Here is a 24,077-nt window from a genome sequence, read left to right as displayed (position 1 = left end):
TTATGACGCTGATCACAACAGATCAGCAAAATACCAATGAAAATAATATATATATATATATATATATATATATATATATATATATATATATATATATATATATATATATATATATATATATATATATATATATATATACATATATATATATATCTTTATGTATGTTTATGAGTGTGTGTGGAAGCGTGAGAGCGTATACAATTTTAAGGAAGTAAATGACTTTAATCTTGTGATTTAACCTAAATACAGGAAATGTGTCTAATAAATGATTGTGTGCTGGAAAGATATAAATGTCAATGGGATAAAAAAAATATTTAAGAAAATAAATAATCAAAAAACCGTTTTAACTTAAATTTTGTTTTTAATTATTTGTTTAGAAATATCAACTTTTGCTTTTCTCGTATCATTTTTTTTTATCCGTCATTGATAAAAAATTTTTTTTACTTGGTTACTTGTTAAAAGATTTTTATAAAGTATCGTTTGATTGTGAATGGTTTTAAAAAACGAGTTTTTTATTTTATTTTATACTTAATACTGCTTGAATACTTTTTTCTTTATTTATTTTATTTTATTACTGTTGTACTCGGTAGTTACTCGTTGTACTCGATAGTTACTCGTTTTACTTGTTGTTCACTTGTTCATATTTGCTCGTTATACTCTTCACACACTTGAAGAAATAACAAATTAATTAAATTCTATTTTATTAATTATATTTAATTTTTCTAGGCAAAGATTAGAAAGCATTTTTTTAAATTAATATACAAATAATTTATAATTGTTTATACTTATAATTATAATAAGTTGTGAAGCAATTTAGGGGACAGGTTTAAGTGTTAAGGCAGCTTAAAAGACGGACAGGGAGCAAGAGTGGGCTAAAGGAACAAAGGGAAAGCTTTTTAGATTTCATTTTATGCCCCCTGGCTATTTCACTTTTACTTATATTTTTAATTTTGAAGAATTCTTAATACCTCGTTTGTTTTTTAGAAAAAATGCTTATTGAAATGCAACGTTCAGTTATTTTCCTGATAATTATCATATTATCTGGAGTTATGGGAGGTGAAGAAAAACCTGCTCACGCACAAGCATTATGTGGAAATCAATTTTTATTGAGATGGAAAGTACTATGTCAAATTGAAAGTCAAAAAAAATCAAATAATTTACACATTGAGCTTAAAAGTAAATTTTTATTTAAGTTTTTTATTATAGATATTTATATAAAAAGATAATAGATGGGTTTGGACAAGAGTGAGAGAGAGAGAGAGAGAGAGAGAGAGAGAGAGAGAGAGAGAGAGAGAGAGAGAGAGAGAGAGAGAGAGAAAGAGAAAGAGAGAAAGAGAGAGAGAGGGGTTAAAACAACAACTTCAAAGGACGCTGTAAGATTTATTTAGAGTTCAAAATAGGTATCTTCAAAAGCAGAAAACTCCAAACTTGTATGTTAATATTAATGTTAAATGCGGATGATTTTGCCATAATTTGGTGTGATTGTAGCATGGGAACACAAATACCAACCACGATCCATTCAAGGATAGTATTTTTAAGACAAAGAAATTGTGCTAATTTAAATTAGACAAAAATTTTATAATGCTTTTAATGTTATAAAACCTTTTGACGGTCAAAATGATATGATCATATATAGTTTAACCCTTCTTCTCCATATACACTAATGATTAATAACTCTAAGCTTTTGTGTTTAATAAGGTTGAAGATTAGAAACGTCAAAATGTTAATAAAATTCGCCTTCAGTTGATGTTAAAGCACTTGAATTTATCAATATTTAACATAAAAAAGTTTGGAGTGTTCTTTGTGTTTAAAGATATCTGTTTCAAATGCCTAATAAACCAATGTGGCTGTTGTATGCCAATAATCAATCATTTTAAAGTCAATTAAATTTAAATCTGTTTCTAATCGTAAATGTTTTAAAGGGTCTTTTTTAAAGTTAAAATATTGTATCCGTCTATATCCGCTTTATAATACTTTAAAGGTAGTATAAAATGATAAATTACATATTAAATCTGTAAAATTTTTATTTTAAGGTATGATGAAGGAGCAAAAACACTTTCTTCTAAAGGCAAATACAGCTAAAAAGTTTTTGAATCCGTTGAAAAGAAAACGAAGAAGTATTTTTAGCGGTAAACTAGACAACGCCGATGAAGAATGTTGCAAAGAAAAATGTGTTAATCTAGAAATATTGGAGTATCCATGTTGAATGACTCAATTGTTATTGAGATGAGCAATCTCTGGATGTCAGTTAATGTCATGATGATGTCACACATCAAACATCAAACTATTTTTATATAGTTCAACTGCTTAAGAGTTTGATGAATTTCAGTATATATAAACATATGTCTTATAGGTAAAGACTAAAGCCGTATTTTTTGTATTTACACGTGGAACAGTTTCAATGACTATTACTATTTATATTAAATAAAGGTCATAGTTGGAAATCTTCAATATTTGAAGGAACTTCAGTTTAGTATTTTAAAAAAGCGTTTTTTGTATGGAAATATTTATTAAAAAAACGTTTTCATTAAAAAGATTTGTCGTTTTTATGTGATTTAAAATGTTATAAAAGATTAGATGTTGCAATAATAGATGTTGCAATAATAAAAAAAGTTGCGAAAAACACAAAGCTTATAAAGCATAGTAAATTTATTTTAAATATAAAAACAGGTTTTAAAATGAGTCAATTTTCAGTTTGGAAAAAATCTGATAAAGAAATTTTGTAATAGCTTCTGGAAAAGCTGGCACTAATGTGGAGTGGTGGCAGCCATTTCCTACACTAGTAAATAACATAATTACAAAGGTTTGTTATAGCTTGTAAGAATTTCAATAAAAAAGAGTACAGACCACATGCCACTGTGAGAGTACATGGGGCTGTCCCTAACAACTTAGATTTCGTTGGTTCTCACACTTAAAAAATCATTTTCTTAACCTACGTAAATGGCTAAAAAAAAAGTTGTTTTAGAAAAAAAAAGTTTGTAGATCAGTAGCAACAAAATTCAAAATAGAGTTAGTAGAGATGCGTGAACAGTTAAGCGCAAAGCAAAAAAAAAAGCTTTTTTAACATTGAAATCATTTTAACATCTTGCATGTTAAAATGATTTCAATGTTAAAAAAGTTGTTAAAAAGTTACAATGTTAAAAAGATTTCAAAAATTTTTTTACATGCTTAAAAGAAAAAAAAAAATTGAAACAACTGCATAAAAAAAAGATAAAATAATGTTGTTAAATTTAAAGAAGAAATTAAAGCACACAAAAAATAGTAAAGTTTTTAGGAACATGTAGACTCAGGACCGTCCCTACGGTTGCCCCCACCCCCTAGGAATGACCCTGTGTACATTTTGTCTACTGGAAAAAGGGTTTTTCATCCGAGAACTTATTTTTATAAAAGTCTGCTGGTTTATTTTTTTAATCTTCTATTCTAATTAAATTTCACATTTTTGGTTTCCATAAAAAATTAAAGTAATTTTTTTAACTAAATTAATATAACTTTGTGAGCTCTGAATTATAAAAATACTATTTTAAAACCCCCTTGATACCTAATTGTAACCCCCTCAATACTTAATGATACCGTTTTTAAATAATACTATTACATTAATTAAAAATTAATATAGTTTTTATATAAATTTTTATTTGACATAATCATTATTAATGAAAAGAACAACTAAGAATTAATAATAAATGACAGGATTGAAAGGTTAAAAAACAAAACAAACAAAAAACCAAAAAAACAAACAAACAAAAAAACAACAAAGAAGAAAAAACAATAGAGGAAAACACTTCTAGTTTTAAAAAATTGAAAGAAAAAGAAAAACAGAAGAAATAAAAGAACGAGAAGTAATTATCCAATAAGTTTAAAAAACATAAATAATTTTAAACGCCGCCGTGTCAATTTTACGTTTTAATTTTTAGTTGTAAAATGACGTTTTCTGTCTTATCTAATATACGAAATTTAATTCAAAGATGATTTACGCCTGAGAACAATATACACCAAAATGTTTGTCTTAAATGCAAAGGCAACAATTTATTAAAATATTTTTGACAGGTTTTAAATTTCATTTAATAATCTTTTAACGTTTAAAGGTTATGACCATGCAAAATTTACTATTCCATCATTTTTGGGAGGGAAGTTAATGATTGGTTCAAAACATTAAAAAGTTTTAACAAAGAAATTTTAGGCATATTTTTATACACATAAGCGAGTTGAGCTACTTACTCCTTCTAAATAATTGCACAAATATTTAAGGGTATTCGGATGGCAATATAATTATTATTTTTCTAAAATTTTCGACTTAAAGCATCTTGCATCCTGAAACTATTTAAGACTAAGAATACTTTGATCTTTGACTGAATACTTAAATCAAAAGAATTCATAATTCTATAGTAATTGTTTGTGTTGCTATGGTTGATAGAATTTCTTTTTTAATTCACGCATAAGTATGTTTAAGTAAATAAAAACGTTTTTACACAAAGTTTAAAACTGTGAATGATCTTATATAATATATACTTTATATATTGGCTCTGAACGGATCTTTAAAATATTCTTTCCTGCTTGCAAGGAATTGTCACTTGAATATAAATATATTTTCTTATAGGAAGTACAAAAATACATTTTTATCTCTAAACGTCTGTAAGAAATATTAAATTAATTTATATTTAAAGCGTAATTAATGCAACAGTTGCTAACAAGGGAAAAAATTACTTGATTCATAAATCTGTATTAATTTTACTTTCAGTTCATTAAGAATTTAAGTGTTTTAAGTTCATAATCAGGTGGGAAAAAAGCTAGCGAATTTAAGTTCATAACCAGGTGAGAAATAAGCTAGCGAATTTAAGTTCATAATCAGGTGGGAAATAAGCTAGCGAATAGCTAGCTTTATAGCAATTTTTCGACGGTTTTTTGCTCACTCAAATTAAATTTTTTTCTCACATGTTAAATTTTTTTTTTTTCTTACATCTTAAAAAATCCAAACATTAGCACTGAATCGAATATATTTATGATAATATTTGAACTTATAACGTTGCAGTTTTATTACGACATGTCGCTATCTAGATATCGGAGCATTGTACTTATCGATATTACTTCAATATATTCATGAGCGCCAGCAGGATTTTTTGATGTTTTAGATAGAGCACTTTCACACATTGTGCAAATACAAAACTTAAGTATGTTCATACCTATGCTAAATGAGGAGGACTTGCAAAAATTTGGGATGACAGTGTCCTAGGAAAAAAAAAGCCCTAAAACGCTCCCCTCCCCTTCCCCAAACGTGAGGGCACTGATGTAGTAAAATTTTCAATTTTATTATCTTTAACTAAACTTAAATTTATTGACAGATTTTAAATCTCGTAGAAAAATATTGTAAATTACAAAAGTTATGATCATGCAAAATTTACACCCCCTCATTTGGGAGGAAGGGGGTCGGAAAATTTGCATGGTCATAACTTTTTAGTTTACAATATTTTTCTACAAAATTTAAAATGTGTCGATAAGTTTAAGTTTATTTTAAGATAATATTGAAAATTTTACTACATCTGTGCCCTCACGTTTAGGCAAGGGGAGGGGGAGGGGGCAAGCGTTTTGTTCCTTGGCCTCTGCCATCCCAAATTTTTGCAACTTATCCTCATTTGGCATAGGTATGAACATACTTAAGTTTGGAGTTTACACAATGTGTGGAAGTGTCCTATTTGAGACATTAAAAAATCCTGCGGGCGCCATTGAATATATTGTTAGCTTCTTATTGTAGCATTGATGCTAGCTACAACACAATAACAATTCTATAGCTAATTGATAGCTGCATAACGTAGCTTTGTAGTTAGCGATATTATTAAAATATATAGGTAGCTACAGATTGATATATCGATAGTTACTGTAGGTATTTAGCTAACTACATCATAATGAAAAATCTAAAACCAGTCGTTGGACACATATTGTAGCTATTTAGGTAGCGATGTTGTTACAATATATCGATTGATACATATCGTTGCTTTGTTGTTAGCATTAAAATGTAAGTCATTAGATTATAACAACTAGATAGTATATAACATAAATATAAATAAGTAATATAACAGGTAATAACTAAAAAATAATAATTTTGTATCGGGCTATAATAAAAACACATGTTTAGAAATTGAAAGTTTTATTTATTTTAATTGAAGGTACATCAATTTTCTTTAAGAAAAAATTAATGAATTTGAATATAGTTCATCTTCAGCAGTTTGACGTTACTTTGCCATGATGTTGGAACAAGAGCATTGCACACCATTTATATTGATTTGACAAATGTATCTTTTGATTCGGGTAATCAATTGTTTGCAACTCTTGACTCTCCAGTTGTTTTTGTATACTAACGAACTCAAATATCCAAAAAAATCTTTAATTGGGTGACACTAAGGCAAATTTGTTGGATTGCGGTATATTTATTGACACACACTAAAAAAAAAGGGAGAATTTTCAACCTTAGGAAAAAATATATCAGTAGTAAAATAATAATTTTCCATCTTTTCAGGTAGAAAGTTTTACCTTTAAGGTAGACTGTTTGAACTTTACAATGCGCTCGCGTACTCGTGTTCTAACGGCATTTACATAAACACAACTGAATTAGCTGATGTAAAATAAAACATATTATACATTTGTAAACAGAGAGATTATAGTTTCACATAGACTTTTTTTTTTTTTTGACTTTTGTGGTTCGATATGAGAGGGTTATATGATAAGATGGTTTGATATGAGAGGGTTAAAATTATTCTCATTTTTACCTTAAAAACCATTTTATCACTCGTTATTATAAAAAAATGCAAACTTTTGCTCGCTAATCAGCAGCAATAAGTTAGAGATTAGCTAGCTCCTTGTGGTCAAATCTCCCTCTTTATTGTTACGAATAGAGCTAGCTGATTTCCCACCGGGTAGTTAGTATTTTATTTCATAATTTTGATCTGTAATCGAGATGAAAAGGTTTCGCTATTAAGTAAGTCTGATTTATTTTGATTTACAAATTTAAAACGTCAAGTGTTGTTTTTTTTTAACTTTGAACATAAAAACTAGGAGATAATTCATATACGTTAAGTATATTTTAACCTAATATATTGGGATTTTGATGCAATTCGAATTGCATATTTTTGTTTATTCAAAGTTTTTTAGTTTTGTTTTTTGATTATTTGTGCTGCACCCAACAATGTTTGCATAATAAGTTCATAATGAATGAAGACTTTATTAAGCAAGCTGTTTTTTAACTTTTTTTCATATTTACGGTATAAAATCAAAACTCCGACATCACTTCCCGTCATTTATTGGATCATCCATAAATTGCGCAACGCTATTTATATTTATTCAAAAAACAGAAGTTGGAGATCTTAAGCTCTTTTATGCGACGATTTTTATTAAACTTTCTGCGATATTTCGATTTTTTTTTTAACTTAAGGCTCTGCGAGCGAAAACTATTGATCTCTTTTATTATGTTTTATAGTGAAATTTAGCATTGCATAACTTATGGACGATCCGTAAGATGAAACGCTTTGCAATCAATATTTATTAATTACGTTATCTTAAACTTAAAATGTTGTTCTTTATTGTCACTTTTATACCTATTATATGACGGGCTAACACAAAAATTTAATGAAGTATATTTTTTTATTGATCCCAAAATATCATAAACAAATTGTCAGTTGCGTACCGAATAGCAAGAGTAAGCAAAGCAATTATAGCAAGAGTAAGCAAGATATATCAAGAGTAAGCAAGACATATCAAGAGTAAGCAAGACATATCAAGAGTAAGCAAGACATATCAAGAGTAAGCAAGACATATGGACCCTCAGTGCTAGGGGACTCCTGTTGACGGCAGCTCGAATGGGTTTTTTTCGTAGTTGGGTTAATTTTTAAACTTGGTAGTTCCTACCCTAATAAAAAAATACTATATACTGTATGTTAATATTAAAATATTTATATAAATAAGTATTACATATAATATATAATTATTTCATAAATACGTACAGTACGAGTAATGTTTAGCATGGCGATAGATTGTTACACAATGATCATTTTGACATTTGTCCATCATTTGTCACAACACCAGTAAAATCTCAGTATTGTGATAAATGATGGACATATGAGGTTTTACTGGTGGTGAATAAAGGAGGGTAAGGGGGTGAAGATGATGGGATGTGTTTTTCTCTGTACATTATTAAATGACAAATTCTCTAGTCATGTAACAATGTACAGAGAGTTTCTAAAATTCTGAGCCTCTTGCAGTCTTGCGAAAATACAAACTATTGGAAAACAGAAAGCTAACCTTATACTTAAAAAACACTAATATACAATTAACTGCAAATTAAAAAGTTCATTTTTATTTTTATCATATGGAGTAAAAAGTTCAGCTTTATTTCTCTCAGGGGTTGTACGTAAATGAAGTCACGCTATAGGGGTGGGGGCGGGGGAGAAGTTAGTGGTTTTGTAACAACTCGTACAAGGCTTGTTACTAAAGAGTAACGATTTTGTGACGAGGAGGATAAGAGGGGTCAGAAACAATTGAAAATTGCGTGACGTAATTTATGGACGATCTCAAATGTGGAGTCAAAGGATTAGTTTAATTTCTATATATGGAGTTAAAAGTTCTGTTTTGTTTCATTTATTATATGGAGTTAAAAGTTCTGTTTTGTTTCGAGGAGTAAAAGTTTATTTTGTATATTTAGAGTAAGATCTCATTCAAAAAAGCAATAAAAAACCTAACCACAAATTAAAACACTAGACACTAGACACTAGTTAAAAAACAGCGGCCCTCGAATCTTCAGAAGACAGCTTTGATGCCCTTTATAAAATGGATTTTTTAAGCAGTTAGAGTTTAGTGTTATTTTGGTTAAAATTATTTTATTTTTAACTTCATTTTTGATTTCCTTTTGAATATTATTAATCATTATCAAATCATAATCAACTGCCATTTTGTTAAAACTTATTATCATAACTTTCTCTTTTAGTTTGTATTTGTAATTAATATAGAGTTTCATAGTTTTATATTTTACTAACGCATTCTCATATTTTAGTTCCAGACTAAAACCGTGCCGGTCTCGTATGATTGTGCTTGGTGGGATTCTGTAGCGTAAGGAGTTCGGAGGAAATAAAATTTTTTTCTGCGCCGGTGCCCAATAAGGAATGCTTTATTTTTAGTTTTATTTTATTGTATTTTTTTTTTGACTTTAGTTACTGTCAGAATTGGAACCAAATAAGTTTAATCAAATACAAATACATGTACAAATACGTTAATTCCAAATACAAGTTCAAATACAAATATATGGAATCGAATACAAATACAAAAACTTGTAACAAGTGATGCGGAAGTTATCGGACAAATCCTAATTTCATTATTTGAGCATAATAATTAGTTTTTGTGGTTTTATGCGTAGGCATAAACGTTCTATAAAATATAAACTTTATTATTTGAAACACAATTAATTAAAATGAGGTTAAATGCAGCTGAACGAGAATCTTTTTGAAAGCGACTAAAAATGTTTTTTGTAAATTAACCTAATATAAAAAAAAAATAATCGTAAATCAAATTGAATAGGAAGGATTTGCTCGAAGTACAATATATGATAATCTAAAAAGACTTGAAACTGTTCAATCGTTTTCTGATAGAAAGCACCCTGGTCGTCCGACATCCTGGACTAGAGAAAAGAAAGCCGAATTAACGAGACTTGTCAACAATCGAAAAGGGATCAGTCAGAGGAAAATAGGTATTAAATTCGGTGTAAATCAATCGACAATTGGTCGCCAGTTAAAAAAATGATTGTTAAATATAGAAAACGTGAAAAGACTCCAAAATACACTATAGAACAACAAATAAAGGCAAAGAAAAGAAGCAGGAAACTAGTTAACCAACTCTATAACACAAAATGGCTTCTAGTCATCGATGACGAAAAATACTTTTGTTTTGCAGGGGACAACATGCCTGAAAATTCTGGATACTACACAAACAACAAAAAGACATGCCAAGAAAGTGTTCGTTTTATAGGAAAAGAGAAATTTCCAAAAACATTATTAATGTGGATAGCCATATCTGACCGTGGTATGTCCGAGCCATTGTTTCGCACTTCCAAGGCTGTAGCGATCAATTCATCAATCTATATTAATGGATGTTTAGAAAAACGACTTCTTCCATTTATTCACAAGTATCATGGAGACTTTAACTATTTATTTTGGCCAGATTTAGCAAGTTCTCATTATTCTAAAGAGTCTCTAAATTGGATGAACCAATATGTCTATTACGTTGATAAAGAATCCAATCCCCCAAATGTGCCTCAAGCACGACCAATTGAAAATTTTTGGGGACATTTGGCACAGAAGGTTTACGAGGGAGATTGGCAAGCTTCAGCAGAGCAAGTTTTGATTGATCGCATTAAACTAAAACTACAAAAAATTGGTTTAAACTTTTTACAGTCGCATATGAAAGGCGTCAGAGCAAAATTGAGATCAATTGCAGATGGTGGTGTTTTTTCATATAAAAAATAATATATTTTTGTTAAAAGATAAATGCTTTATTTAAAAAAAATATAATATTAGTTTGTTTTTTTATTTATAAATAAGTTATTGACGTTTTTATTTTGTCCGATAACTTCCGCATCACCCGTTAAAACAACTTCTTGTCCATTCTCTAGATAAAGACTCTAATGTTGAGCGTCAGTTACTGATTGTCTATTCTGATAATCTCTAGTTAAACGAAAGCAATGTCAAGCAAGTTCTTGATCTGCTGAACTTTGACGAGCTTCGCTTCGTTTTTTCCGTTGTGATATGAAGCTGGTAAATATTATTTGTGGTCTACAAGCACATTCTAGTGCAAACCCATGCTATTGGTGTGACATTTCATCAAAAGATCTTGCAAAGTGTGAATCTCTAAGAACTTTTGTATCAATAAGTAGAGATTATCAGGCATTTAATGTGGCTGGTGCTAACATTAAGAAAGCAATTTCATTCAGAAACTCTGTTCATACACCCATCATCTATGCTTCAGATGAATCCTTTTTCATTGATATGCTTCAACCCATGGAGCTTCATCTGATGCTTGGTGTCGTAAATCATCTTCTACAGTCTCTCAAAGATTTGGGCACATTCTCCTGAATGGCTAGCATAAATCATATTCAACAGCAACCATTTCATGGTGAACAACTGACTGGAAATGAGTGCAGGAAACTTTTGAAGAATGTGGATGTTTTGGAGAGATTGGACCAGCAGCACTCCTTCTTTCCAGCTGTTCTTTTTATTGAGACACTAAGAAAATTTCGAATGACTGAATAAGCACAAATTTCATAAGTGCAAACTGGCATAACTGCGAATGCCGTATGTGCAAACTGGTGCAAGAGTGAATTTGCATAAGTGCAAACTGGCATAGTTGTGAACTAGTTGAAAAACTGGCATAAGTTTGCAAACATTGGCATAAGTGCGAACTGGCATAAGTGCGAAGCAGTTGTAAAAACTGGCATAAGTGCAAATTGGCATAAATGCAAACTGACCTAAGTATGCCAAAAGATTTATTTGGTGTACTTATGCCAGTTCATACTTATTCCAGTTTTTGAAACTGCTTTGCACTTATGCCAATTCACTTTTATGCCTATGTTTGCAAATTCTTTTGGCACACTTTTGCACATATGCCAGTTCGCACCTAAACCAGTTTTTGCAATGCTTCGCACTTATGCCAGTTAGCACTTATTCAGCCTCCCAAAAAATTCAATGATGTTGTCTATGCATGTTTTGGCAACGTCCTTGATGAAAGCTATGTTGAAAAATAGAGTAATTCATAGTCTCCTATTTATAACATCAGGACACCACCAACACTCCCAAGGTTCATGCTGTCATCCACCATGTTCCTCAATTCATACAACACCACAATAGCTCTTTGGGAATTTATTCAAAGCAATGACTGAATCAAAACTGAAGCACTCCATCATCTTTTCAGTGCTCATTGGCAAAGGTATAAGAGACCAAGCTACCACCCAGAGTATGAAGACAGGCTGAAAAGATGCATGACAGACTTCAACAACAACAAAATTAGTTAGGAATATTACAAATCAGTTTAGACATTTTTCTCAAGAAAAAACAATTAGAATTGAAACTTTGTCAAAATTGAAGAAAATTGTTATTTACAAGTGAATTTACTGCATAAATATTTTTGTCGTGTTTTTGGGATGAATAAAAATTCTTAAAACTAATTTTGTTAGCTGCTTATAAACTATGTATTTAATGCGATTTTATGCAAAATTTGAAAATGGATTTTCTTCCACGGACTGTGTAACCAGATTTAGGGACTTATATTCCAGTAACCACCAATGATAGTACAATAATACTCCTAAAGGATTTTTCTGGGTCATGACATCAAGCAATATTTTATTTTTTTACAACAGTGCCCACTTTTAGACCTGTAGCAATTTTCACCCTTTTTAAAGTTGAATAGGATCATTCTCCAGTACAATTTGTAACAACAGTAGATAAAAACGTCCCTAAAATAACGTCGACATTAGGGAATGTAAATACAAGTCTCACCGTTACCAATTTCAATTGAAGTGGGAACAAAGCTTTTGAAATGGAGACATTTGTTTGGAAATAAATATCCGTATTGTTTGGGTAGATTTTTATTAGTTCTAGGACGTGCGATGTGATTTCAACAGAGTCCATATCTTGAAGGCGGAAAAGAAATCAAAAACGGGAAATAAGTAAAATATAAGCTTGCTTTTGCCTTTTAAGCTCAGTTAAAAGTTGACCTATGATGATTTTTACTTCAGCAATCATTTTTCCTCTTCCAGCAATGTATGATGCCTTATTTGATGTCATCCGTCATGTTGGGTTTTGTGTTGCACTTTTTTGTTGGTGCCCGCCAATGCCACCCAGAAAAGCGGGTTTTTAGTGGACCTATGTAGGCGTTTTGAGTAAACCACTGTAGTTTTGCTCATCGGTTACTTGGTGGACCATTAGTGGCAGCCGCCAAAAGTGTCTACCCGATGACTAACCACTATTAAATTTTCGGAAATTTATCGGCTTGTCATTGATAGCGGCTGCCACTAATGGTCCAATAATATAATCATAAATAACCTATGAGCAAACTCCAATGATCTGCTAAAAAATGCCGATATAGGTCCACTGCAAATCCACTTTAAACAATGTTTGCTGGACATTTTCTTTTTCAAAATTGTCAAAACTTGATCTTACCTCTTGATAAAAAATTGAAAGAGAACTATACAGTTTATTCACCACTGTTAAGACAATTTCAACGGCTTAAAGCACTTTTGTTCACTTTGTTGAACCTTTCCATAATTGTGTTTCAGATGACTATCAAAACGGTCGTCTCCAGCTGATCTATTTTACTTTGAAACTGTTTAAGAAAATCACAATCAATCTTGGAATTGCATGAAATTCGATTAAAAAAGATAGAGATTGAATTATAATGTTCAGCAGATTGCTCATGCTTAATAATTGCCTTATGAGCAACTTTCTAGTTGCAAAACCCATCTTTGCTCGCAAAAGAACTCGTAGTTTTCCCAAAAAAGAAGCAAGGTTTGCAGTAAACACTTCCACTTTTAGCAGAATATATCAGCCAATTGCGTTATTTCTTTTCTCCATTTACTAGTTTTTCGAAAAAATAACTCTACTAAGGCGCGTCGCAAAGTTCCAGCATTGTCACGGGTTTCAGATCTTAAAAAATCAGTGTTATAGACGTATTTATTTTGCTTTTTTGTAATAGAATTAATCAGGCTATTACTTTGACGTATCCAGTCATCAGGGTCGGTTGAAAATAATTTGATGTTCTTTACTAGTTTTTTACTGCGCACACTAATGGAGTCCAAGATAGCTTTCTCTTTATTAAGATCTTCATTACCATCCAAAGGTGTACTGCTACAATGGTGAGAATCCACCGTCTCTTGTGATAATGCATCAGTTTGTTTTTTTGGGAAAAATGTAGTCACCTTTGGCAAGAACGCAACAACATTTAAGTTTGGGATTCGTTTTAAACTTGCTTCTTTCTTTTGCCACCAGACTTTTTCTTGCCATGCTTATCCATTTTATTAGCCTTACTTATCCATGTTATTAATTGATTACGACTTCTACTTGATCACTTCTAATTTATTTTTAATCTGAAAGTTCGGATGATTTTTCACTAATATTTTCATTTGTTTGATTGAATCATTATTTGAGTCACTTTTCTTATAAAAAAAAGAATTTTAAAGAAAAGAATTATTTTCCCTTTTTTTTTATATTACGCAGTCTGATTTTTACTTTTGCTTTTTAAATGTTATGATGAATAATTTTAGTCTTATATTTATTTTAATGCTGATAGAAACACAAACATTTTGAGGCGCAATCTAACAAAATTTACGAGTCGTATTTTATAAGAATGTTGTAATACTTAAGTTATTGAATTTTCTTAAAAATTTCAGTGAATAAATCATTTTATGAGAAATACCTGAAAATTTGAGATCATAATTCAAAGCGGTTCAAAAGTTATTGCAGTTTTAAGTTTCATAAAACGTTGACTTTTTATTTCAAATGACTAGACATTTTTCAAAGTTTCCCATGTTTCGATGTAACAACTTCATTCAGTTAAAAAAATTGTTTGAAATGAGAAGTGCTGAGTTTTTTTAAACAAATATAATATCAAGTTATACACATTTGAGAAAAAAATTGAGTTTTTAAAATATCTGCAACATACTTTTTCCCGTTACCCAAAATTGCCAAAGGGGCGTTCAATAACGTAAGTTCTGTACTTTTGAGCACCAAGTCTCTGCTTAATCAAGATTTATATTAGTATGTTATAAGTTTTTAAGGAAGAAAATCTGTTGTTTTTTTTCCTGTAAATACAGTCAGGCTGTAAAAAACTCAGTCTTAAAATCAGTCAAAAAATCATGTCTCAAAAACTCACTTGCTTAAAAAACAATAAAATTTATGCTAACTTTGAGAAGCAAAAGATCAATGTGCCAACAAACTATTGAACTACAGTTTTTTGAAAATTATTTATACATCTTTATACTTTCAATAAATTAACAGACTTCAATGAGTGGTTTTGCTTAAATGAAGATATCTTTAATTTAAAATAAATTTTGACAGAAAAAAAACTGCTTTTAGAATTGGTAGCTATTTAATAAATTTTTCAATTTTTGTTGGTCTCTGTTAGTTGTTTAAAATTTGAAATTTGTTTCTTTGTAAACCCTGAATTCAAATATTTTACTCATTTTAGCTAGCTTAAAGTAAATTTTATGGTTTAAATTAAATATTTAATACCTTTAAAAAATAAAAATAATTGCTTTAATTTTTTTATTAGTGTACATATTATTATAATATTTATAATACCACTTCTACAATATATTTTTAATATTATGCATAATTTAACATTATACATATACAGTGTAATAGTCCGCTATTTTTTATGATACAATTCATGAAAAATCCCACATAGTGGTTACTTATAATTCAACATCTAAGTTGTTGAAAGGGTAAGAACATTTTTGGACGTTTACGTAGTTTATGATTTCTATAAATTTACAAATTTTCTTAATTAATTGCTATCAAAACTATGCCCAATGTTTAATATCATTTATAAATATGTTAAGAGATTTTTTAATGATACTTTTTATCGGATATTTGTGGATTGTTATGTAAGACTTAAAGATTATGGAAGACTCAACGCAACCATTTTCAGTTATTCGAGATGATTTGATACTGCTACATGAAGCTTATCAAAACACTCAAACATTCAACCAAAAAGTGCTTATCTTATCCGCAATACCACCAATACTAAATTATTTAAAAGAAAATCTCATGAAAACTTTTAAATGTAATAAGTAAGATTATTTATATTAACAGCACTTGATAAATTATTTTTTTACTCTTCAAAAAACAATGATTTTTTTTTAGGTACACTATTTGGCCAGGATGCAAAGAAAGGAAACAGGAGCACTAACATTTAAACAAAACAAGAAGTTAACTCGTCAAAAAATGAATATGGACCTTGCAAAACACCTCCTAAATTATATATTAACATCAGGACTTATTCAAGATATAGCTTATGGGATAAGTAAAATTAGATCAATCGATGGACATCAACAGTTACATTATCTACATACAGCTTATTTTTCTAGCATGCAAAGTTCAGGTATTTGACATTAAATGTAATGCGTAGAATGATTTCCGATGCCGTTTGCAAACCGATCATATTGTATGTTTTAACACACAGCCTCTTATGTCTGGTTTTCTAGAATGATTTTTTATCAATATCAATAAATTATTCTAAATATTATCTTAAATTATTTTTAAACATTTATTTTCATTCCGTAGGTACGACATAAAGCTGTTATAACAATCGCAAAGTGGAAAACCATAAACTCGTATCAAAACTATTGTAAATCAACAATATGATGCTGGTGAATTAAAGAAAGTAGTATATCATACAATAATACAAAAAAGTGATCAGGATACAAGAGACACTTTATGTGTGGCTGACCATGTAGTTGACCAGTTTTTTCAGGATGTTTCAAGTGCGAAACAGGTTTACAATAAATATGATAATGCTGGCAAGAATATAATTTTGTAATTATTGCCAAAAAATAAAAGCATTGCAATTTAATTGCAAATTAGTCAGAGGAGGTACTAATTTAGGTTCTTGTAAAGTATGATGATATAGTTTGCATTTTTATCCACAACTGGATTTTATAAATCATTATCTGTTTTTTACTTTAGGAGTTTTTAAGCTAACTCAGTTGCTGAAACGTTATTTTATATTTGCCAGGTGAAAGGCGTACACCTCTTAATATATGGTTATAATAAGCCACAAAAAGGTAAAGACCAATGTGATTGCGAAAATGCTGATGCTAAGAGATTTATTAATGCATATATCAACGCCGGAAATAGTTGTCCGCCAGCCCAGGATATTAGGAAACGAATTTTGTTTTTTGGAGGCTCAAAAAATTCAAAAGTACTTGTGGTTGAAATTGACAAGTTAAATTCAGTTAATAATAGCAAGATAAAGAATATCAGTACAATCCGTTCAAATGCATTTAAAGATAATGGAATGACTCAATGGCAATAATTTAATTGTGGTAAAGGTAAAAGAGTTTAGTTTTTAGGATTAGAATTCATTTCTGGTTTAATAGAGATAGAACCATTTGATGGTGGAGAAATTTTTAAATTTAGAAAGAAACAAAAAGATAGTCGTCTTAACACTGGTGCTGCAGAGAGCAGCCGTGTCCTATGTTTTTTATAAACTTTTATTACATTCCATGCTGTTTGCGCAAGGCAAGTTGTACCTGTTCTTTATTTTTTTAAAGCTGATATTAAGGGAAGAATGTTGTTTAAATACGTTCGTTTTATGCATTACCAAAACATAATGAAAGTGCTTCTTTAAGGAGCTTTTTAAATAAATTTCGTTTTGTTGCGTAGTTTTTATTTGCCGCACTTAAAGAAAACGTTAAAATAAATTTCAAAGTAAGTATTTTCTAAATCTAAATCAAACTATTTTATGTGTCGAATACTAAACCTAAAAGATCCTAAATATTTGCAGAAAGTTTAAGATTTTTCCAAAAGAAGAATATCGAATTTCCACTGGAGAGCTAACAAAGACATATGGTTAATGTATTAATGATACTTTCACTATATAATTCGACAACATTAATACAAGAAGACAATAAGGAGAGTAAAATATAACATACTTACAAAACATTATTTGAAATAGCTGCAATGAATGAAATGACTTTTTATTTTTTTGACCTGTTGGGTTGTAATTTATATTCCTTTTTAATAAATCGGTTAGATTTATGCGACCATTATTTACAAGAACTTGAATCTGATCACAATATCATAAACTGCTATAATTCAAAAAAACCTTTAAATTGGTTCCTTCAGGATTTAATATTTAGGAGAAAAAATTAGTATTAAATATTGCATATCTTTATATTATTGCTGAACTTAATAGTAGTATTAGTAGTAGTAGTAGTAGTAGTAGTAGTAGTAGTAGTAGTAGTAGTAGTAGTAGTAGTAGTAGTAGTAGTAGTAGTAGTAGTAGTAGTAGTAGTAGTAGTAGTAGTAGTAGTATTAGTTGTAGTAGTAGTAGTAGTAGTAGTAGTAGTAGTAGTAGTAGTAGTAGTAGTAGTAGTAGTAGTAGTAGTAGTAGTAGTAGTAGTAGTAGTAGTAGTACACACTAAAAAATAAAGGTAGAAATTTTTAGTTAAGGTAGGATATGTGATATACCCTTAGTAAGGTATAACTTTCTACTTTATAAGGTAGAAAATTATACCTTTAAGTTAAAAAATTGTATGACAAATAATTGTTTTTAATAAAATTTTCTATCCTAATAGGTAGAAAATTATACCTTTCTAAGGGTATATTACATATCCTACCCTAAGGTAGAAATTTCTACCTTTTTTTTTTAGTGTGTAGTAGTAGTAGTAGTAGTAGTAGTAGTAGTAGTAGTAGTAGTAGTAGTAGTAGTAGTAGTAGTAGTAGTAGTATTAGTAGTAGTAGTAGTAGTAGTAGTAGTAGTAGTAGTATTAGTAGGTAGTAGTAGTAGTAGTAGTAGTAGTAGTAGTAGATACGGAACTCTTGGCAGACATTGCAACCGAAGTAATGGCGAAAAAGATTCGCAGCACCATTTTTATAAGAAAATGTGAACGAAAGAGTATGCAAATGTCTCATGTAAACTTAAAGTTATGTAATATAAAAACATATACCAAGTTTTGCAGTTTTACTTTTACTTGAAAATTAAATTGCAGCAATATCTTCCTAATTTTGATTTATAGCATTTAACTGCCGTTTTATAAAGTTTTTTATTTATTAAATAAAAGCAGCTCTTCTGAAATGCATCACGGCAGTTTAAATCCAGAGGTTTTTTAATCTTTCTAATAAGCAAGTCTAGGTCTAGGTCCTAATAAGCACTAAAAATTCAAACAATTGATGTCAGTGCGTAGCAAAGTATAAACTCTGTGAAGAAAAAAAGTATTGAAAAAATTTAATAAGAAATATGCTTTAGTTTAAAGATATTTGTGTCTTTTAACATTTTTTGTATAAACATACCTATAGTAACATACCTCAAAATGTTTCAAAAGTAATATACGCTTATAAAACATACGGGGCTTAGTGATAAGACTATTTTTGTCTTCTTTTTGCCCTGGCCATGTAAATATTTATTTATACATTTTGGTATTGTAGCATTATTTAAAAGGCAAAATATATACATATATAATAAACATTGGTTTGCAATTTATATATTGATATATATATATATATATGTATATATATATATATATATATATATATATATATATATATATATATATATATATATATATATATAATATATATATATATATATATATGTATATATATATATATATATATTTATATATATATATATATATATGTATATATATATATATATTTATATATATATATATATATATAAATATATATAATATAAATATATGTATTGATATAAATATATATATATATATATATACATATATATTGATATAAATATATATATATATATATATATATATATATATAATATAAATATATGTATTGATATAAATATATATATATATACATATATATTGATATAAATATATATATACATATATACTGATATAAATATATATATATACATATATATATATATATACATATATATATATATATATATATATATATATATATATATATATATATATATATATATATATATATATATATATATATATATATATATATATACAGTATTGGACAAAACATTTGCAAACAACATCGAACAATGCTAAAAAGTGTTCCTAATTTTACATGTCTTAAAAACGAAACGAACTATACTACCACAGCAAACAGTTCAGGAGTCTGGAGTCATAGCATGCCATGACATGAGCAATCAGCTGACAGGTGACAGCACACAGGCAGAATTTCATTGACAAGTGCCATTTTGCAGCGGACAAAACAAGTGCAACTTTTTTGGTTTGTTTCATTTTGTCAAGTCTGGTCCGTGTCAACGTTACGGAAGTTTTTTAATAATTAAAGGAAGTATCCAGAAGTTTCCAGAAGCATGCAGAAGCTTCCAGAAGTTTTCAGAAGAAGCATCTGGAAGCATCCAGTAGCATCCAGAAATATCTAAAAATATTCAGAAGCATCCAGAAGCTTCCAGAAGCATTGGAAAGAAGCATCTAGAATCTTCCAGAACAGGTTCACACAGGTTTATTTTACTATATAAGAGACATGTAAATCGACATGTTATTCAGTCAGTATATGGAAGTCAATCAGTTAGTATTATCAAGACAGTTTATCGAAGTGAGTTTTATCAAAGTGTTTTATCGAAGAACATCAATACAAGAAGTGAAATACAACAAGTATTTCATTACATCAATACAGTCCACATCCAACCAAGACGTTGTGTTCCACAGAGCATTATTGTATTATCACAAGGTAAATGTAACACGGTAAGCCTTGAGAAGCGTGATTATTTATTTTTATTATTTTTATGATTTCAAGTGCAAAAATGGCTCCCGACAGTCTTGGATTGAAACTAAGAAAGAAAATTATTGGCGATTACGTAAGTGGAATGTCACAAAAAAGTATTTGTGATAAATATCGCGTAAAAAAATGGACCGTATCAAGACTATGTTCCAAATATCGTTCTACGTGGAAGTTGGCAGCAGATAACAAAGATGGAAGACCGCGTTCCACCACTTCTAGAGAGGATTCTATAATCTTCAGATCCATCAAGAAGGATCCCTGAATATCATCAGTCGAGATACAAAAGCAATTAGAGCTGCCTGTATCAAACCGAACAATCAGACGATGTGCTGTTGAAGCCGGGTTGTTTTCTCGACGCCCTGCAAAGAAACGGGTGATTTCACTAAAAAACCAGAAGAAAAGACTCCTGTTTGCTACATCTCATATTGATTGGAATGTGCAGAAATGGCGAACTGTCCTGTTCAGTGATGAATCGAAGTTTAACATCAATGGGAGCGATGGCATTTGCCGTGTACATCGACCGGCCGGAAAACGCCTCGGTTTACGCAACTGCCATAAGACCGTGAAGCATGGTGGAGGTAATGTAGTGGTCTGGGGGTGTTTTTCTGCTAACGGTCTACGTCCAATACATCGAAACGATGGAATAATGGACCGTTTCATGTATAAAAATATCCGAAAGATGTTATGTTACCTCATGCTGAATGGAATATGCCAATAAAATGGGTTTTTCAGCAAGACAACGATCCGAAACACACTGCAAAAGTAGTCAAGCAGTGGTTTCAAGACAATCACCTATCAATGATGGATTAGCCGCCTCAGTCTCCGGATCTCAACCCTATCGAGAACCTGTGGGAGATCGTCAACGGCAGAATTAATCGTGAAGGTGTTCGTAATAAGGATCAACTGTTTGAACAAATCCCAAAAGGTCTGGGCAGCGATTCCACAAAGTTTCATTGATCACCTGATCGAATTTATGCCTCGAAGATGCAAGGCTGTGATCGACAACATAGGATTCGCCACGAAATATTGATAGCGAAATACAGCTTGGTCAACATTTTGTCGAGTTGCACTTGTTTTGTCCAGAAGGAAATCAACTTTTTTTAATACTTTTGATTATTTTATTAATTTTCGTGTACAAATAATGAACTTTGTGATAAATAAAAGTTGAAGAACTTTGTCTCTAAACAGTTACATAGTTAATTCTCTAAATTGAAAAAATGCAGCACTTATATAGAGAAGCTAAACTAGCATTATTTGGTTGCACTCGTTTTGTCCGATACTGTATATATATATATATATATATATATATATATATATATATATATATATATATATATATATATATATATATATATATATATATATATATATATATATATATATATATATATATATATATACATATATATATAATGATATATACATGTATATATGTATATATCAATATACTTAGGTCGTTAGGAAAGTTCATAGTACTCCCCTATAAAAAAAAAAAAGAAAAGTTTTTTTAAATTTTATTTTATCAAATGTTCAAAGTAATGTCCATCGTTATCTATACAAAGTTGCATCCTTTCAAGCCATTTGTCAAACGTTTTTTTATACTCTTCTTTGGGTATACTTTGAAGTATTTCAAGATTTTTTTTATCAAGTCGAAAGTCGAATAGCCAATAATCGGATGGAGCTAAGTCTAGTGAGTATGGTGGGTAGCGAATTATTGTAATTCCAGCTTGGTTTAGACACTTTGTGACGGTTTCAGTCACATGGGGTCGAGCGTTATCATGGAGAAATTTGATGTTTTGAGTGCCTGTTTTAGGTCTTTGCTTATTTATTTCGCGTATAAGAAGTTTCAAACAATTTTTATATAATGATTGCTAGTAATGGTTTCTGAAAAGGGCTAAGTTTTCCTTACATGCCTCAACTTTATTCTTGCGGTTTTGATCGGTTAACTCGTGGGGTATCCAACGTGATGTTTTGAATGATTTCGTTGATTGTAAAACGATTAATCGATGTTAGGGCTCCAATTATATCATGTGTTGCATGCGGATTTTCTTCAATAATGGCTCGCAATATTCTCAGCTGTATACGTGGTTCGAGGGTGCCCTGAGCGAGGATCATCTTCGAGACTCTCTCTACCATCTTTAAATAAAGTATCCCACTTGGCAACTTTACTATATTTTGGAGCTTGGTTACCATGAACTAAAACCAACTCATCTGATATGGCTTGTGCTGAAACTCCAACTAGAGCACGGGTTTTAATATATGCTCGATATTCAAATTTTTCCATTTAAAAATTATTTTTTTTAACGTATATAATAAAATGTAAGTAACCTTTTTAATAAACATTCAAAATATTTCAACAAGTACTTAAAATGTTCATAATTAAACACAGTTTAAAATGATATATAAATATTTAACTATTTCCTGTCTCATTGTATCTTTACAGATGAAGTTCTACGAACTTTCCTAACGACCTAAGTATATATATATATATATATATATATATATATATATATATATATATATATATATATATATATATATATATATATATATATATATATATATATATATATATATATATATATATATATATATATATATATATATATAGAAAAATTTGGGTGAAGTTTTTTTTTTAATGACTTACCTGATGTAGTATAACCTAATGCTTTTATCAAAAGGGTTACTTAGTCACAAGGCCAGACCCATTTTTTGATCCAATAACAATTTCTGATTGAAAATCAAAAAATGTGTTAACTTGCCTGAGCCGAACTTTATTTTCTAAAAACCCAAAAAAGTAATTAAAAAAATCAATGAGGAATTCATAAGGTGTAGCACTGAACATGTTGCAATAATATAAACTGTACCTGATAATTCTGTGTGTACCGCTGGAATATACAATCCGCTGGTGCTACCCTCTGAATGATCATATCCTGATAACACAAAATCAATCTTGATTTAATAAAGTTCATTTCTTATTTAAATGTTGAACATACACTTAAAATTGAAAACTGATGCACTTTATATGCACAGATGAAGTATTCTTTTTGTTTTGTTTGTTTATTCAGAAATCAATAACATTTATAATAATTCTAGTCCATGAAGAATAAAATGTTTATAATATATTGATAAAGAGGTGCAGCAACAGGCACCTCCATGCTGATAAATATTAGACACACTATGCGTCTATGCAAATATTGTTAGTGAGTCAGTTTGGCTTTTGAATACGTCAGTTAAAAAACGAGTTAACAACGATTGACGGTAAAGCATTCCATGCGTTGACTACGCGGTTTGTGAAAATCTTTTCTCTTTCGACACATATCTAATGACAAATGGCTTTTTTATGAAATATTTTACTCCTGAATGTTAGGTTGATGTTCTCTAATGAATTTGTAGTCAAAGAAATTTTATTTTAAAAATTATTTTCTTCGTGTATTTTCTATGCACACGCCAAATTTCAGCGAAAAACAAATATTAAGCAAATAGTTTAATTAGTGTTATACCAATTATACCACATTTTTCAGGTAACTCTAGGCAAACAGTTGTTTTTTGAGGTGATTCTTTTTAAAAACATATATAGCCCAAGTCTATTGTTGA

At 29.6% G+C, this 24,077-nt stretch overlaps 2 protein-coding genes across 4 annotated transcripts in view; both read left to right on the top strand.

Moving 5' to 3' along the window:
• ilp1 (uncharacterized LOC100205786) overlaps positions 1-2,534 on the top strand; it is a 5,504-nt gene extending 2,970 nt beyond the window's left edge. For all 3 annotated transcript variants that reach the window (XM_065814518.1, XM_065814519.1, XM_065814520.1), the window contains exons 2-3: positions 985-1,176; positions 2,034-2,534. In XM_065814518.1, coding sequence (XP_065670590.1) covers positions 990-1,176; positions 2,034-2,206 — 360 coding nt within the window. In that variant the 5' untranslated portion in view covers positions 985-989 and the 3' untranslated portion in view covers positions 2,207-2,534. The remainder of the gene's footprint in view (positions 1-984; positions 1,177-2,033) is intronic.
• A 7,239-nt stretch (positions 2,535-9,773) lies between these two features.
• On the top strand, positions 9,774-10,499 carry LOC136088367 (uncharacterized). The gene has a single exon (XM_065812067.1). The coding sequence runs from the start codon at positions 9,774-9,776 to the stop codon at positions 10,497-10,499; it is 726 nt and encodes a 241-aa protein (XP_065668139.1).
• Positions 10,500-24,077: the final 13,578 nt, after the last annotated feature.

Source organism: Hydra vulgaris, chromosome 12 (assembly GCF_038396675.1).
Source record: "Hydra vulgaris chromosome 12, alternate assembly HydraT2T_AEP".
Taxonomy (NCBI): domain Eukaryota; kingdom Metazoa; phylum Cnidaria; class Hydrozoa; order Anthoathecata; family Hydridae; genus Hydra; species Hydra vulgaris.
The sequence above is the reverse complement of the archived record's forward strand: the minus strand, read 5'-3'. Positions and strand labels throughout refer to the sequence as shown.